The sequence below is a fragment of the Peromyscus leucopus genome, chromosome 14, assembly GCF_004664715.2.
Source record: "Peromyscus leucopus breed LL Stock chromosome 14, UCI_PerLeu_2.1, whole genome shotgun sequence".
NCBI classification, from domain to species: Eukaryota; Metazoa; Chordata; class Mammalia; order Rodentia; family Cricetidae; genus Peromyscus; species Peromyscus leucopus.
The window spans coordinates 75,936,276-75,951,322 of record NC_051075.1 but is presented as its reverse complement, the minus strand read 5'-3'; the positions used below and the strand labels follow the sequence as shown (position 1 = coordinate 75,951,322).

The window sequence follows — 15,047 nt, the reverse complement described above, 5'->3', positions numbered from 1 at the left end:
ATTTGCCTATTTTGCTTTGGATCGCCCAGGTAAGTGAGTGAGAAAGGGAGGATTTGAACCTAAGTCTCTTGCAGCTCAAGCCCCTGGCTCTGGAGAGAGGGGCACCCATAGCACTATGAAAGCCAGACTAAGGACACGCTTAGCATCAGACAACAGCCCTCCCAGAGAAGGTGCTGGAAGGAAGTAGTCACAAAATGTGGCCCCAGCAGCATCCAGCCAGCTTAGTGCAGCTGAGTACATCCTGCAGAGGCTGGATGTGAAGTCCGGCACTTTGTCATGATGAGATGGACTCCAGTCACCATGCCATGGCAGGGAGATCAGCCAAGAAAAGGAGAAAGAGAGCCAAGCAGCCCATTTTCCATAATGAACTGGGATGGGCTGGACAGAGTCAGAATCCCAAAGTTTGACGTTTTGCTGAGTTTTAAAGATTCGGAAAAATTTACTGACTGGTATGTAGCTTAAAAGTTATACTTCAGCTATTCATCGGAGCTTGTGCCTGAAGTCCTTGGGTGAGGCTGTTGGCCTGAAGTGGTCCCACAGTGATGGGCCTGAGACCCTTGGTCCTGATGGCAGAAGCCTGCTCCTTGCTTGCAAAATGTTGGCTTACTTTGACTCAGAGTCTGAGTTATTACACTTGAGCTTAAGGGTCTAAATCGCCGGTGTAGAAGAGCTCCTGGAACAAAGATGCCATTATGGTGGACTGCATGACAAAGTAAACTTTAATAGTCCACTGTGAGAAAACAAGAAAAATGACCCAAACACCACTAGCTGGAGAACCATCAAGAAAAAAAAAAATCCCTGAGCAAATGCGTGGAAAGAGGCCAGGTACAGCGGGCCCCGCTTCGTCAGCAGCTCACGACCCAGGTCCCTCTACACTCAGGGACAGCCAGACTGTACATATCTGGGGCTTTGCAGGTTGTGCAGTCTCAGCTCTGCCATCGTAGTATGAAAGCAGGCCACAGACAGGATGTAAATGAATGCATGTGACTGCATTCCAATAAAACTTTATTTACAAAAATAAATAAATAAAAGGTGATTGGAAAAAGTCCTTTTTCTGATTCCTTCTATGTGGAAATCTACCAGGTGCCTATCTGAGGCTGTGCTGGGCACAGGGAATGAGACGAGAGCAAGCAAGGAAGACTTACTAAGCCAAAGGCATCATCGAAGCTCCATAAAAAAAACCAGGAGTCCAGAGTATGGAGGGGAAAAGACCAAACCGGCTCTATATTTAAAAAGAGACCAAAGGTGCTGGGCACAGTGGAGAGAAAATAACCAAACATCACCACGTCTCTCCGCCTGGCGGCTCTCTGGCCACTCCCCCTGAACTTCCTGTCATAAGGCTGCACACTGCTATCCCATAAGCACTCCTCTCCTGGGTGGTGACACAGGAAAGCTCAGACTGACTGTGAGCCAAGGTCTGTGTTCCTCCTGCTTCTACCCTCTATGCCCACCGCAGCCCTGACGGCACGGTCAGGAAAGGGCCACACTGCTGGGCGTGGAGGCAGAGACAGTCAGATCTCTGTGAGTTTGAGGCCAGCCTGGTCTACACAGAAAGTCCCAAGGCAGCCAAGACTACATAGTGAGACCTTCTCCCAAAACAAAAGCAAACAAAGGAGGAGAGAAAAAGGCCCGGTTGCTCACTGCAGACTTCAGCACCAGGGACAGAGCCTCTGCAGGCCCCATTCAGAGGAACTAGCAGCCAGTGTCAAAGCAGGGAAGTGTGTTGTCCCCTGAGCCCAGCTGGTGCAAACAGAGCCAGTGTGCCCCACTCACTGTGACCCTGTGTGGGAGGACTGTTGGTGAAGAGGAAGTACAAACAAACACTGTACAGATCCCTTCACCCACGTTATTAGCTTGGGAGAGACTCGCAAACGTGCCGATAGCAGCAACAGCAACATCTGCTTCTAATTGCTTCTCCCCAGAACTTGTCAGCTGGCGTCTGCCCCAGGAGAAAAGCTGGTATTTGCAACAAACTCTTAAATCAGATGGCATCCATAGTGAGTAATTTCCTACGTGTTTGGTCTTTGAGGCTAAAAACACAGAATGCACCTTTACAGGAGAGCTGGGCCATACAGTGGTCCCACACCAAGGGTCTGCTTATAAGGTTTCTTTTTTGGTTTTTCAACACATGGTTTCTCTGTGTACCAGTCCTGGCTGTCCTGGAACTCACGCTGTAGACCAGACTGACCTTGAACTCAGATATCTATCCATCTGCCTCTGCATCCTGAGTGCTGGGATTAGAGGTGTGAGCCATCACCGCCCAGCTACAGTTTTTTATTTACACACCATGCTCAAATATTGCCTTCTATTTATTATGTATTTGTGTCCTAAAGAAGAAGAAGGAGGAGGAGGAGGAGGAGGAGGAGGAGGAGGAGGAGAAGAAGAGGTGTTCTAATGTTTTCAAAAATTCCACTGTGTCCACTAGTTTATGGGTAATACTCCTCTTTCCCAAATATTTTTGCAAAAAGCTTCTTTTGCAAAAGAAAAGTGCTTTCAAAGTGTATGGATCTATGCTGTCATTTAAGAAGTATTTGAAGGAAGAGACCCACCAAGTACTCTGAAGCAAGGGTCTCTGTTAGTAGGTTCTGCTCAGAAGCCCACAGACCTTCTACAGCTTATAGGGTACCGCTTTCCTGGAAAGCTAGTCCGGTGCACAGTGTGGGTATGGACATAGAATCTGGGCTTTGGAGGCTTTGATGCATTGTCCCACATCCGCTCCACAATGTCTCCAGGGTGGGGGCATCCCTAGATAACATGGATGCCTTCAGGTAGGACCTCCTAGTAGGATCTCCTAGTACTGTAGACCCTACAACACTGGTCCTCTTCATGATGAAATGGAAGAGGCCACTGCCTGCTGCCCTGCACCCCCTCCTTCCCTATGAGCTTCCGTGCAAGGAGATGGGGCACAGGAATGGCACAGGCTGTGCCTCTACCTTCTAGGACAAACTGAGAACAAGCTGGAGTCACCAAGCCCCTCAGTCACAGTCCTGACAGGCCTCACACACGCCTCTGCTTCTCCACCTCCTCCATAGCTATTGCTACCAGCACAGAGCCCTTCCTCAGCCCAACTCACCAACCTCCATGGATCCACAGCACTAGTTCCGATTGGACAACCCTCCTCTGGCCCAGGCCAAGACACAGCACTGAAGGTCTCTCCCAAGCCCACCCTGCTGCCCAGCGCCCTCACCAGCCAAGCCCATATATCTCTCATGTAGCTCACACTCCCACCTCCCATGTATGCACAGTCCACAGTTATGACTCTCCAAGTGCCTGCCTGTGCCAGGCACTCCAGCAAACAACAAAATCTTTGCCCCACAAAAGCTCACATTTGAGTGGAGAGAGACAGGCAGACACGAGAACATGAAAAATCCCCGCTGAGCCAGGTGATGGTAAAAACTATGGAGAGAAATAAAGTAGCAGAGGACAAGTGAACTTGAGGAGGGTGGTGGGCAGGGAAAGTGGCATTTGAGCGATGTTCCCTCTGGGCACCTACTCTACACAGGGAACAGGATGAGCATCGGTACGCGTCTACAGGCAGCCAGTGTGCAGCAGGTTCTGGGAAAGGCAGAGTGTGGCAGGGATGGGCTGATCATCAGGGGCTTTGGGGAGATCGGTTAAGCCTTGTGGATCATGGGCTTTCACTGCAATTAAGACGGGAACCTGGAGATGCTGCCGGCGGACGGAGCCATCTGACTTAGATCACTCTGCGGCTGTGTGGAGAACAAATGGAAGGACCAGCAAACAGGAAGCCCAAGCTCTCCTAGCTCGAGACAATGACAGCTCAGGCCAGCCACCCCACACGGCAGCGGACATGGGCAGAAGGGCTGACGCTGTGAAGGGAGGAACACAGTTTGCTGGCGATGACGATGGGGGTTCCATGGAAAGAGCCAGGGGGGGCTGCTGCGGGGTCACTGTGTGTTAAGAGGCAGAGACAACCAGAGCAGCAGGCTGCAGCAGGGCAGGAGTGGAAGACCCCCAGCTTTTAAGGCCCCTGAGGTCAACACCTCCTCCAGGAAGCCCCCTCAAGACAAGCTGACAAGCCATGTACATGTGTACACTCCAGAATGTTCTCTGCACTGGAGTTGTCTATCTCCTGGAGAACTCCAGGCTGAGTCACTTTGCACACACGGTAGATACTTAACAAATCTTCAGGGTGGTATGCTGCATAGACTTGTACCTGTGGTGTTTTAGTTTCTAAATTGTTCTCTAAAACCTCTGAAGACGATGCTCACCCCTCTTTAAATATGAAGCCAAAACTAACCTGCCTCAAATATACAGGTGCAGCGCTGTCCCTGCTTATTCGAATTCCGGAGGAACTTCTCCCATAGAAAGGCTGGCCTAGCAGGCACTAAGCAGATGGTTTAGTCGGTAAAGTGCTTGCCTCAAAAGCGTTGAGTCCCTTAATTCAATCTCCAGGCCCATGTAAAAGGTCAGGTGCAGTGGTGTGAGACTGCACTCTCACCACTGGAGAGGCATGACAGGTACAGCCCTGGAGCACTCTGTCTAGTCAGCCTACCCAGTCAGCAAGGCCCAGGGCCCAGTGAGACTCTGTGACAGCTCCTCAAACATCCAAGGCTGATCTCTGTCCTAGACACACACAGACACATTCCCCACACATGAAAGGCCAGCCTTGGAAAAAGGGGTGTCACCTTGCCAGTCCTCATGTCCCAAGCTTTGATTTCAGAGCTGAAGCCGCCACATAAAAAGACGTTGTGATCTTTTGGATGAAATTTCAACGTGGTGATTCTGAAGTCACTCCGACCACTAAATACTTGGGTTCCTGTAACACAGACAGACAAGAAAGAGCGAGAAAATACTCAGATCACAAGTATTTCAAAGTGGAGATGTTCACACAGCTCTCCAGGGCCCTATGCGGCCCGGTGTAGACTTTCTGGAAACAGAGAAGGGTGGCAGTTCATTTCCACTCCCTGTCAAATCCCTCCCCAGAGACCCTGACTAACCCAGGCAGCTGATCCCAGGACTCCACCTTCCCTTGCTCTGCCAGAGTTGTATGTCATCTCATTTCAACCAACTGCCAACTAACCACGGCACAGCTGAACACAGGCCTGGGAGGTTCGGGGAATTTCTCAGGCTGCACAGGCAATCTAGGAGACTGTTGATGCAGAAATCTAAAAATCTAAAAGCAAAGCTGGTTGGGATGTATCTCAGGACCCATCTTCCAATCCTTATAAAAATGAAGATGGGTTTGTTACAGTGTGCAGCAGGTGTGGGTGACCTGACATGCTGGGCCACAAATGACAGTGACCTGCACAGCAGCCCAGCCACAGAATGGACATCAGGTGTGGCTCACTGGGGTCTCACAAGCGCTACAGGACTCAAGACAGCCCTGGTCATTCTTCATATCATCATAAACGGTTGTCGAGTCCCTCTGTGCACTGTGGTAAATATCTGGCACACACAGACCCATGCAGTGTGGAAACAGCTGTCGCTATGGTTTCCTAGAGGTGAGCAATAGAAACTTCAGCAGTGTTCATCACTCAGGGACAGTTAAAACCAGCACTCCCTCCACTGCCCAGTGTGACTTGTACACCCCACGGCACTGATGGGATTCTTATCTGTCACATTTAATTTGTTCACATCTGCACCAAGAAATCAGACCAGCTTTGAGAGGCACCACATGGGGAAGCACCTTGGCTTGGCTCCTGACACATCACTAGGGCCCAGGTCCATACGCCAGGGACAGCACCTTCCAATAGCACAGAGGAGGCTTCCCTCAGAGACAGCACAACGTGGTGAAGTCAGCCAAGTGGGGAAATCTTGGCCACCTTTGGCTACCACGTCTCCTCCACTGAACCAGGCAGCGGCAAAGTGGAACCCAGAAGCTGACAGCCAAGAAGCTGGGAAGGTGGCTGTCGGTAAAATCCATGCCAGAGAAGCATGATGAGCTGAGTTTGATCCCAAAACCCACATTAAAAAAAAAAAAAACTGGGCTTGCTGGTGCATGCTTGCAACCCCAATAATGATGGGCAGGGGAGGGCAGACAGGCAGATCCCTAAGGCTTGCTAAGACTCCCCTCATCAGTAAGCCCTGGGTCCCAGTGAGAAGGTGGAAGGCTCAGGGAATGATACCCGAAGTTGACCACCAGCTTCCGCAAACATGTACACAAACGAGCATCTGTACGCACACAGTTGGTGGAAAGGACAGCGTTAAGATGTCAAGCCCTAGAAGGTTATGTTGGTTCATTCTGGGCAGAAAGCACTCCCCGATGGCTTCTTCTGTCTGCTGACCCAATACACTGAGTAAGAACTCGGCCAGCTCCAGTTCGTCCGGTAAGGAAATGAAACTCATCAATCCCAGCTTATGAGAGTCACAGAGGGACAGCACAGATAAAATGGCCAGAACCACTGGGCCATCTCACCACTGCCATTATCAGCGTTTTTTAAACACCAAAACATAGGGCCTCTTACAGAGGGAGGCAAAAATAAACTAGCCAACTTTAAATATATCTTAACATGCCATATATTAAGAGCATCAAGCAAACTTATTTTTTTAACATTTTATGTATTAATTTGGGGTGAATGTGCCTGTACATCATGCAGAGGTCCGTGGACAACTCTCCTTCGGCTATGTAAGTCCGGGGGATTAAACTTAGTTCTCCAGACTTGGCGGCAGATGCCTTTACCTACTGAGCCGTCCTGCCAGCCCAAGGGCATCACAGCTTCCTAAAAATCATAAACACCACATGGGCTACAGAGTTATGACTATGGCACTTTTAGTGGTAGCTGTAGAACCAAATGTTTTCTCTTATCTAAATGCAGATGGCGCCCTGTGATCCGGGGCTTGAGAGCCATCCAACTGTAGTTTCTGTTTACCCAGCAAACTCAGTGGGGCTGATGGAGACCCCTCGAGGGAAGGGGCCAGGATGCAGGGTGCTGTCCACCAGCCACACAGCAGACATTCTCCACTTCTGGCCTCCAGGGATTTAGAGCCCATTCTGTCTGGCAAACAACAGCCCTGCAACTAACCAGAAGGTGTTATTGTTATGTTCTCAACAACTTGGTTTAAAGTCAGATGAAATGTTCATTTAAAGGGTTTTAAAACAGATCAGAAAACTGGTGAGTCCCATGGTCAAGGGTGCAGACAGACACTAGTTGTTCTGGTTTTGTTAGGTTCTTTTCATTTGATGCCAGGGACTGAACTCAGGACCCTGAGCATGCTAGACAAGCATTCTATCACTGAGCTACACTTCCCACCCGCCTCAGTAAAGTCTTCAATAGATGACACTAAGTCATTTTTGGCAACACCAAAAAACAAATAAATAGATCCATTTTCAGGTACCAGGGCATGGCTCTATAGTAAAATTTGTGCTTAATATGCCCAAGGTCCTTGGTTCAAATGCCAGCATAGGGGAAAAAAAAAGAAAAGAAAAGAAAAGAAAGGGCGGGGGTGGGGGGGAGAAGAAGTTTGTTTCAAAACATTCTTTCCAAAGTGAAAAACAATCATTATTAATTTTAAATTTTGAGAGGGCAGGGAGATGACTGGGTACATAAAGTGCTTGCCATAGAAGCATGAGAATTTGAGTTTGAATCTCCAACACCCACAGAAAAAGCTTGGCACGGTGGCATATTCATGTAATCCTGGTGCTGGGTGGATGGAAATGTAGGGGTTCCCTGGAGCTTACTGGCCAGACAGCTTAGCTGAATCAGTGAGCCCCAGGTTCAGTGAGAGACCCCGTCTCAGAAAAATAAGTTAAAGAGTGAATGAGAAAGACCTCACTGTCAACCTCTAGGCCTAACACACACACACACACACACACACACACACACACACACACACACACACACACACACACACAGGCACTGGGGTCTTGCTGTGTAGCTCACAAAGGCCCCTACTGAACTGTCAGCACTCCTGACTCAGTCTCCTTTGCACAGACAGGCCCATCCCTGGGCAAACCTTGTTTTGCTTTTATTTTGGTTTTGTTGGGTTTTGAGACAAAGTCTCATTCTGTAGCTCAGGCTGGGAGAGAACTCACTATGTAGCCCAGGCTGACCTCCCTAGGCTACCCTTCTGCTTCAGCCTCTCAAGTGCTAGAACTACAGGCATGAGCCACCACACCCAGCTGCTACACTTCCCAGAGCACAGTAACTCCTACTCTGCACCTGCCCCTGCACCTGCCCTTTGCTTCAAAGAATGACTAAAAGCGCTGATTTTTTTTTTTTTCCTTCTACTCCCTCTTCTGGAGTCAAGGGGTGGCAGTCACTTGTCACCGCAGGGAAGTCTGGAAATACCGAGCTTTTTATAAAGGAACACCTGTGCTTCTGTAGGGTTAACAAGGCTGAAGGCCCTCAGCGATGCAGGAAGGTAGATAACACTCCCCATCTGCCCTCCAGTAGCCCAAGTGTTAAACAGGAGTAAAAATGGACCAAGCTAGGAAGAGCCACTGACAGAAAGCAGAGGCTGGAGAGGAGAGCTTTGCCAACCTTTGTCATTCACTGCCCCCTTTCCTCCAAAACACTTCATGCAACCTCAGGTATAGGCATATACAGTAGGTGCAAAGACCAACTATTTGCTGATAATAATCATAAAAAATTTAAGAACAATTCTTTGGTATACATATAGTTTTACTATTTACTAACAATGAAAGCAAATTTGCATACTAATGAGATGGACTGCTTGGTTATTTCTACATGAAGAATTAAATCTTGAGTATGTGTGGCAAGTCCTGTACCTCCAGGACTCGGGAAGAAGAGGCAGGAGGACAGCCTGGACTACACAGTAAGCTTCAGACCAGCCTAGGCTACAGAATGAGACCTTCTCTCGAGATACAAACAACAAAAAGAAAAAAAAAAAAGAATTGTATTTGATACAACAGGATATATCATACTTTCAAAGTTTTTCAAAATTGCTGGATGTTCAGAGATGTTGAGAATGTCACTTTGCATAAATCCACTTTTAAGAAAATGACAGAAGTATGTCTAGGGCCATTCCAGAAACTACTGGAGAATCTGTCCCAAGCCAAACTTCATTGAACATTTTTTTTTTTTTTTTTTTTTTTTTTTTTGGTTTTTCGAGACAGGGTTTCTCTGTGTAGCTTTGTGCCTTTCCTGGAACTTGCTTTGGAGACCAGGCTGGCCTCGAACTCACAGAGATCCGCCTGCCTCTGCCTCCCGAGTGCTGGGATTAAAGGCGTGCGCCACCACCGCCCGGCCCATTGAACATTTTTTTAATGAAGCTGACTTTAAGAGCAATTTTAAAGTCAACACTCTAACACAGTGCAATGCAAGGATGTACTAACTTGACACCCACATGTTGAGGAGTATAAAATATTAAAAGTCCTTATTTCCCAGAATGGAACTGTTACATTTCTGCAAGAGCAGAAAACTTTGTAAATACAGGCCTAGCACCGCACTTCACCACACAGGAGTCTTGAGTCCGAGCTGAGGTGTTGGGTCAGGTCTCATGGGCATGATATTGCCCGATGGCATTCCCAGGACACAATGCCTATGGTGTGTGCTCAGATCGAGGCTGTGGTGAAGTCATGGGATGCAACACAGGTGAGTGCTGCTAGAAACATCTTGGATCCATTACCCATTCGAGCTTGAATTAATTTTTGGTCACTGCACATTCAGAAACCTTTAACAGTTGCTGAGTTTTTCACAAGCCTACACTCAGTTATACAACCCTGTGGAGCTGTGATCACAGTTTTCGAAGCTGGGTTCTACCGCGTGGAAGATAGCCTTTTAAAACTGCAGTGCTGTTTTTGTGTTGTGTTATGTTGTTGCTCAGGGAACTCAGCAGGCTGTGGGTGCCCCATGAGGCCTTCACACCCTCAAACCACCCTCATAAACAGTCACCGTACAGAAAGCTAATCTAACTGGGAATATGCTTTTTCTCCAGTTTACTCTTATTTTTTTTCCACAGCCCAAGCTTTTCTTCACCTTTTTTTTTTTTTTTTTTTTTTTTTTTTTTTTTTTTTTTGAGTGTAGCTTGCAATGTAGCTGTGCAGGGAGAGTGTGGAGGTTGATGATGGATGTCTTCCTCAGCTTACATTTTGAGACAGTCTCTCACTGGGCCTGGAGCTCTTCAATCCGGCTAGACTGGTAGCCAGTGAGCCCCAGGCATGTGTCTCTGCTTCCCCAGGGCTGGGATCACAGGCAGGAGCCACCTCACTTGGCTTTTAGGTGAGTGCTGGGGACCCCAACTCAGGTCCTCATGCCCAAGAGGCAGGTGCTCTACCCACTGAGCCATCTCTCCAGACCCTCTTCCATACCCCTTAGCTGCAGTTAACGATCAGACACCAGTTGATACATAGGTAGCAAATGGCTGACCAAATAGAATAAAGAGAGGGTCTCTTCCCCTCTACACCCCCAGATCTGGACATTTACTGCCCATCCTTAGACTCACAGCAAAGAAAAACTCTCCCTGGGGTGTGGGGGCGGGGCAGGAGCTTTCCTGGGTCCTTGGAGCACAGCATGGGACCAGTTATGTTTTCATTTGGAAATGGCAGCAAGTCACCAGGTGTTTGTTAAAAGGTGGGTGACATGACCTTGCTGACCACAGGAAAGAAAGGGTGGGAAGGTTGAGCTGCTAAAAGGTGATGATTGAAGTTTTCCTGCTAAAAAGAAAAAAAAAAAAAAAAACATTTCTGAATGTTATTTCCCTCAATTCCCAAAGACGCTGAAAATCTGTCTTTGAAAGGACTAAAATTTTCCACTTAAAAAGAGGCTGTCATATCTATTTCCTCTTCTAAGAGCTGAGGCTTTACTATTTCTCTTTCTTAAAGGGGTCCAAAGCTAAAAGATTTTTTAATAAGCTAACAGGTACTTAATGGAAAACACCAGGGAAAAATTCTGCTAAGACTTCAGTTCGGAAATCAGCATCACAGCCACCATCATGGCTGGACGTTTGAGGCAGTTGAGGTGATAATGCTGAGAGCCAGAGAGACCCAAGTCCCAGACCAGCTCTGTCACTTGTGATGGGACCTTGGGTGGTCCCTCCACTGCTGAGTCTCATGCAGTCAGGAAGACTGAACGCTAAGTGCCATACACAGCACTCTGTGGAGTAAGCAACCAAAGTGAACCATTATTGTTTGAAAAATTAAACCCCAACTTATTGAATTCATCTGTGGTTAAATTAAAAGCTAAAGCCAAGGGATGCTGGGTTCTAACAGCGGGAACCTTAAGAGACTAATGACTATTGAAGCTTTTGCATGAGGCCTGGATAATACAGCAGCCTGGGCTGGCTTCTGCCTTTGCTGAAGAGAAAGGCAGAGGATGCTGGGAGACATTCACCGGGGAGCAGGTTTGGCCAGGAGCACTAGTCACTCTTGAGATGAAGGCCTTTATCCTGGATTCTGTGGCTACTCTCTCCCCTCTCCCAGAGGGTGGCCTGTCAGGCAGTTCTCCCCCTGGGCGGGGCTAGCTGGAACAGACCTTTTACCTTGGGACTATCTTGCTTGTCTGCTTGTTATAGGAAATTCTGTTTATTCACTGCAGGCTTATAGGAAATTGAGCTTTGAAATATGTAATCCATTGGCACTTGGCTGTATTGATCTGGTTATAATGAGCTCAACCAGTATAAAAACTGTTTGGATCTTCTTGGAGTTAAGAAAAATTACTTCTTTTCCTTTTTGGATCAATAATGATACAAATAGAAAATATGTTTCTGGGCTGGTGGGGTGTGGCTTGTGCAGAGTACTTGCTTATGAGTATGAGGCTCCAAATTCAATCCCCAGCCCTGGAATAAATCATCCTTAAAGCAAAGCCATGCTCCAAGGATTCTGCAGAAACCCAGAATGCCCTCTTGACACCATTGTTCCCATCCAGGAGCACTGAGGCGATGCTGGGGGGACGCTGGACAGGCAACTCCTTCAAGCTGCGCCTCTGCCTTTCTTAGGTAGAGCCGTTAAGCTTCCCTGAGGTAGCCACCCATGTAACCAGGGTAACATCATCTGTCAGCCTAATGTCTGTGCCAGGGGACACTATGGTCAGGCGGGCTCCAGGACTCTCCATTTTCATTCAGCATGTCTGGTTCCAGACCATTCCTGCCACATCAATGGCATTTCAGGTTAAAAGAAACCCAAGCGCTGGTCCCTAGGAAAGAGAGGGGACATCTGTGCAGGAGCTCACCTTAACTCAGTTACTAGGAGGTCACAAGTGGGAAAGGAACCAATATGTACAATAAGCCTGTCCTTCAGGCCTATCTGGACCTTGCACTTATCATATACCACAATCCTGGGTAATGGCAGGAATTAACCTGCATCTCAGAGCTGAGACAAGGGAGTCTGGTAAGGGAAAGGACACCTGGCCCTATTGGCCAGCCATGCAGACAGTGACTGGACTTGTGTGACCCCAAAGTCGCTCTGTCTGCATCCCACCTCCACACCTGCCAGCTACTCCTGACCTTTCCTTCTCCATAGCTCTTTGTTCCTAGCCACAGACTCACGAACAAGTAGGAAAAATGTTGACAAGGGAAAGCTTATGTTGTTGGCGCGTGGTAATTGAGCCTGTGTTCCCAGGCAGCAGGCATATGACTCATTTCGCTAAAATCAATATCGTTACACTCATCCTCTGGGAAGTATTCAGCCAGCTGTAAATTTAACCATCCTGACTCAAAGTTAACGAGAAAAGAAGCTTGCTAACTTTCAAATCAACCTCTGTGTATCAGGAGCGGGGCCCATGTTGGCAAGTGGGCAGAGGTCTGGCAGGATGCCGGCTGAGGGCCAGGTGGGCCTCATCTGCATACCCACCAGCATGGCTCTGGACTCACCAACAGTGCAGCTCAGCTCACAGCCTGACATCCTTCCTGTAAAACTGTGCTCAAAACTGCCCGTCAGAGGCAGCTGTGAGAAGAGACAGCAGAAGCAGGAGCAGGCTCCAGAGCAGACAGAAGGGCCACGTGAACGGTGGCTGCTCATGCTAGAGGCTGCCATCATGCTTTTCCTCCCAAGCCCAGCCACTTTCAACGATCTGGACAAGACTGAATTTCTTAAAATTAGGGGGTGGGGAGCTGGCTTGCAAACCAGCTGTGTTTAGCTATAAGCAGCTTTGTTGAAACGCAGAACCAACCATGCTGAAACCAAACATGCCCCGGCTGCGTTCAGCTCCAGGGTCAGTCCACAAAGGCAGCCTAACCTAAGAAGGGCCAGTTGCTCACTGGCGGCTGCTGTCTACACACAGGAGAAACATGGCTCCTGGGAGCCCATGTCAATTAATAAAATCATGCCGGGGCCTGGGTGCTGCCTTCTTCATAAGGAGGGCTGGCATGAGCTTCCCAGCTAAGGATGAGACGGGGGGGGGGGGGTATGGAGATGGAGAACCCCACCCTGGAGGGGAACCAATGAAAGGCTGCTTAGAGAGCTTGTAGGAGAGAGGATCACAGAGGACAGACACATGCAGAAGGTCTTCTGACGTGCCTAACAAAGGTGGTGGGTGGGCAGCTGTCCACTGGGCAAGACAGTACCTGAAGGACAGTGGCCAGGGATGCTCATCAGCCCAGACCCTGCTAGACCTTGCTGCGATATCACTGGGCCTCAAGTGGTAAACAGACAAGGATGCCGGTCTGAAGGCAGGCCTTACCCACTGAGACCTGGGACACAGTCCGCACACACTGTTTCCTGCCTGCTCTCTAGGGGCACTAAGGACCCTAAGCAGGTTCTCCTGGAATGTGCTGGAACACTTGAGTGTGCCACAGAGCTTGGACACCTACAGAGGCCCTGGCCGTACTACAGCACTTGCTTTAAGCACCAGTGGGAGCTGGTGCCACTTCGGAGGCTTAGCCTGACACGGAGCCTTCTTCCACGGCCTCTCCTCCAAAGCCTTACGGGCTGACAGTGCTCTTTGCCGCGGCCTTCATTTGGACACTATTCACTCTCCCTGTGCCAAGTGCTCTGAAGCTGTCAAGGCTGACACTGCTCCTACTGGAGCATAGCTGTCCACAGCTCGAGAAGCATCCTTCAGCCCGTCACTTAATCAGAGGGGTTAGGCAAGATCATCCAGGCACTCCATCCTCCCAAGGCTTGTTTTCTGCAGATATTGAGCCACTGCCTGGAGACAGCCAAGCACCCTGCCAAGATAGTTTGTCCAGGGCAGGGAGAGGCGAGGGGAGGGCATACCAGTTCATGCACTGGCAGGACACCTTTACCAGCCCCATAAGCCCAAGCTATATCCAGTTGTCAACATTGGTTGGGTGACCTCAAGAAAGTCACCGAACACTCAAAGCCTCAGTTTCTGCATCAGAGAAATGGGGATACAGATGGGGTTCTCACAGACAAGTGAAGGACTAAGCATGATGCCCAAGCAAAGGGCCTACTCCATTTACCTTCATCAGCTCAATACAGGCCTAGTAGCATGTGGGACACCAGGGCTACAGCAAGGACTTGGACGGCAGACCACTTTCTTTCTCTGTGGCATCAGCCCTAGTCATGATGGGGCTGAAGACAATTCTTAGAAAAGGAATACTCATGTAGGGTGCAGTCCAGCTGGCCAATCCCTCCCACCCACCATGACCCAACAAAAGACACAGTGGTACTGAGACAAGAGGAGGTAGTCAGGATGGTGAGCATCCCAGGAAGAAAGGCAGATGTCCCTGGCCATAACAGCCTTGAGTTCTGCAGAGGGCTGGACTGTGGAGTCTACACACCTACCCCAGACCCCAAATAGAGGGCACAAATCACTCCCTTGCCAGGAGAAGCTGCCACCCACCACAAAAGGGATGTGCAACTCTAAGGGGCTGCAATTTGCAAGAGCAGCCCTCAGAGCTGAGCAAGCTCCGGGGGAGGGGGGGGGGCTCTAAGGAGACAACCGGCTAATTGGTTTGCAGGACAGGTCACGCACAAAGCCAGCGACACTCAGGGCCTGGGTGGCGTCTGCCTGTGTTCCCTGAGGCCGCCTGTGCCTAATGTAGCAGAGACGTTTGTTAGGGAGATTGTAGACGGAAACAGGAGCGCCAAAAATAATTAATCTGTGAGCAGATTTGATTAAGTGTTGATTCATGGCTGTTCCGTAAGCCAACAGCCCGTCAGAACTATAAATTAACGAGATAAAATGGTACTGGCCCTCCATATTTCAGGCCGGGTATTGACA

At 49.0% G+C, this 15,047-nt stretch overlaps 1 protein-coding gene across 5 annotated transcripts in view; it reads right to left on the bottom strand.

Annotated features, from left to right (window-relative positions):
• Positions 1-15,047, bottom strand: part of Wdr25 (WD repeat domain 25) — a 133,261-nt gene that overhangs the window by 34,463 nt on the left and 83,751 nt on the right. For all 5 annotated transcript variants that reach the window (XM_028858075.2, XM_028858076.2, XM_037210836.1 and 2 more), the window contains one exon: positions 4,650-4,780. In XM_028858075.2, the coding sequence (XP_028713908.1) occupies positions 4,650-4,780 (131 nt within the window). The remainder of the gene's footprint in view (positions 1-4,649; positions 4,781-15,047) is intronic.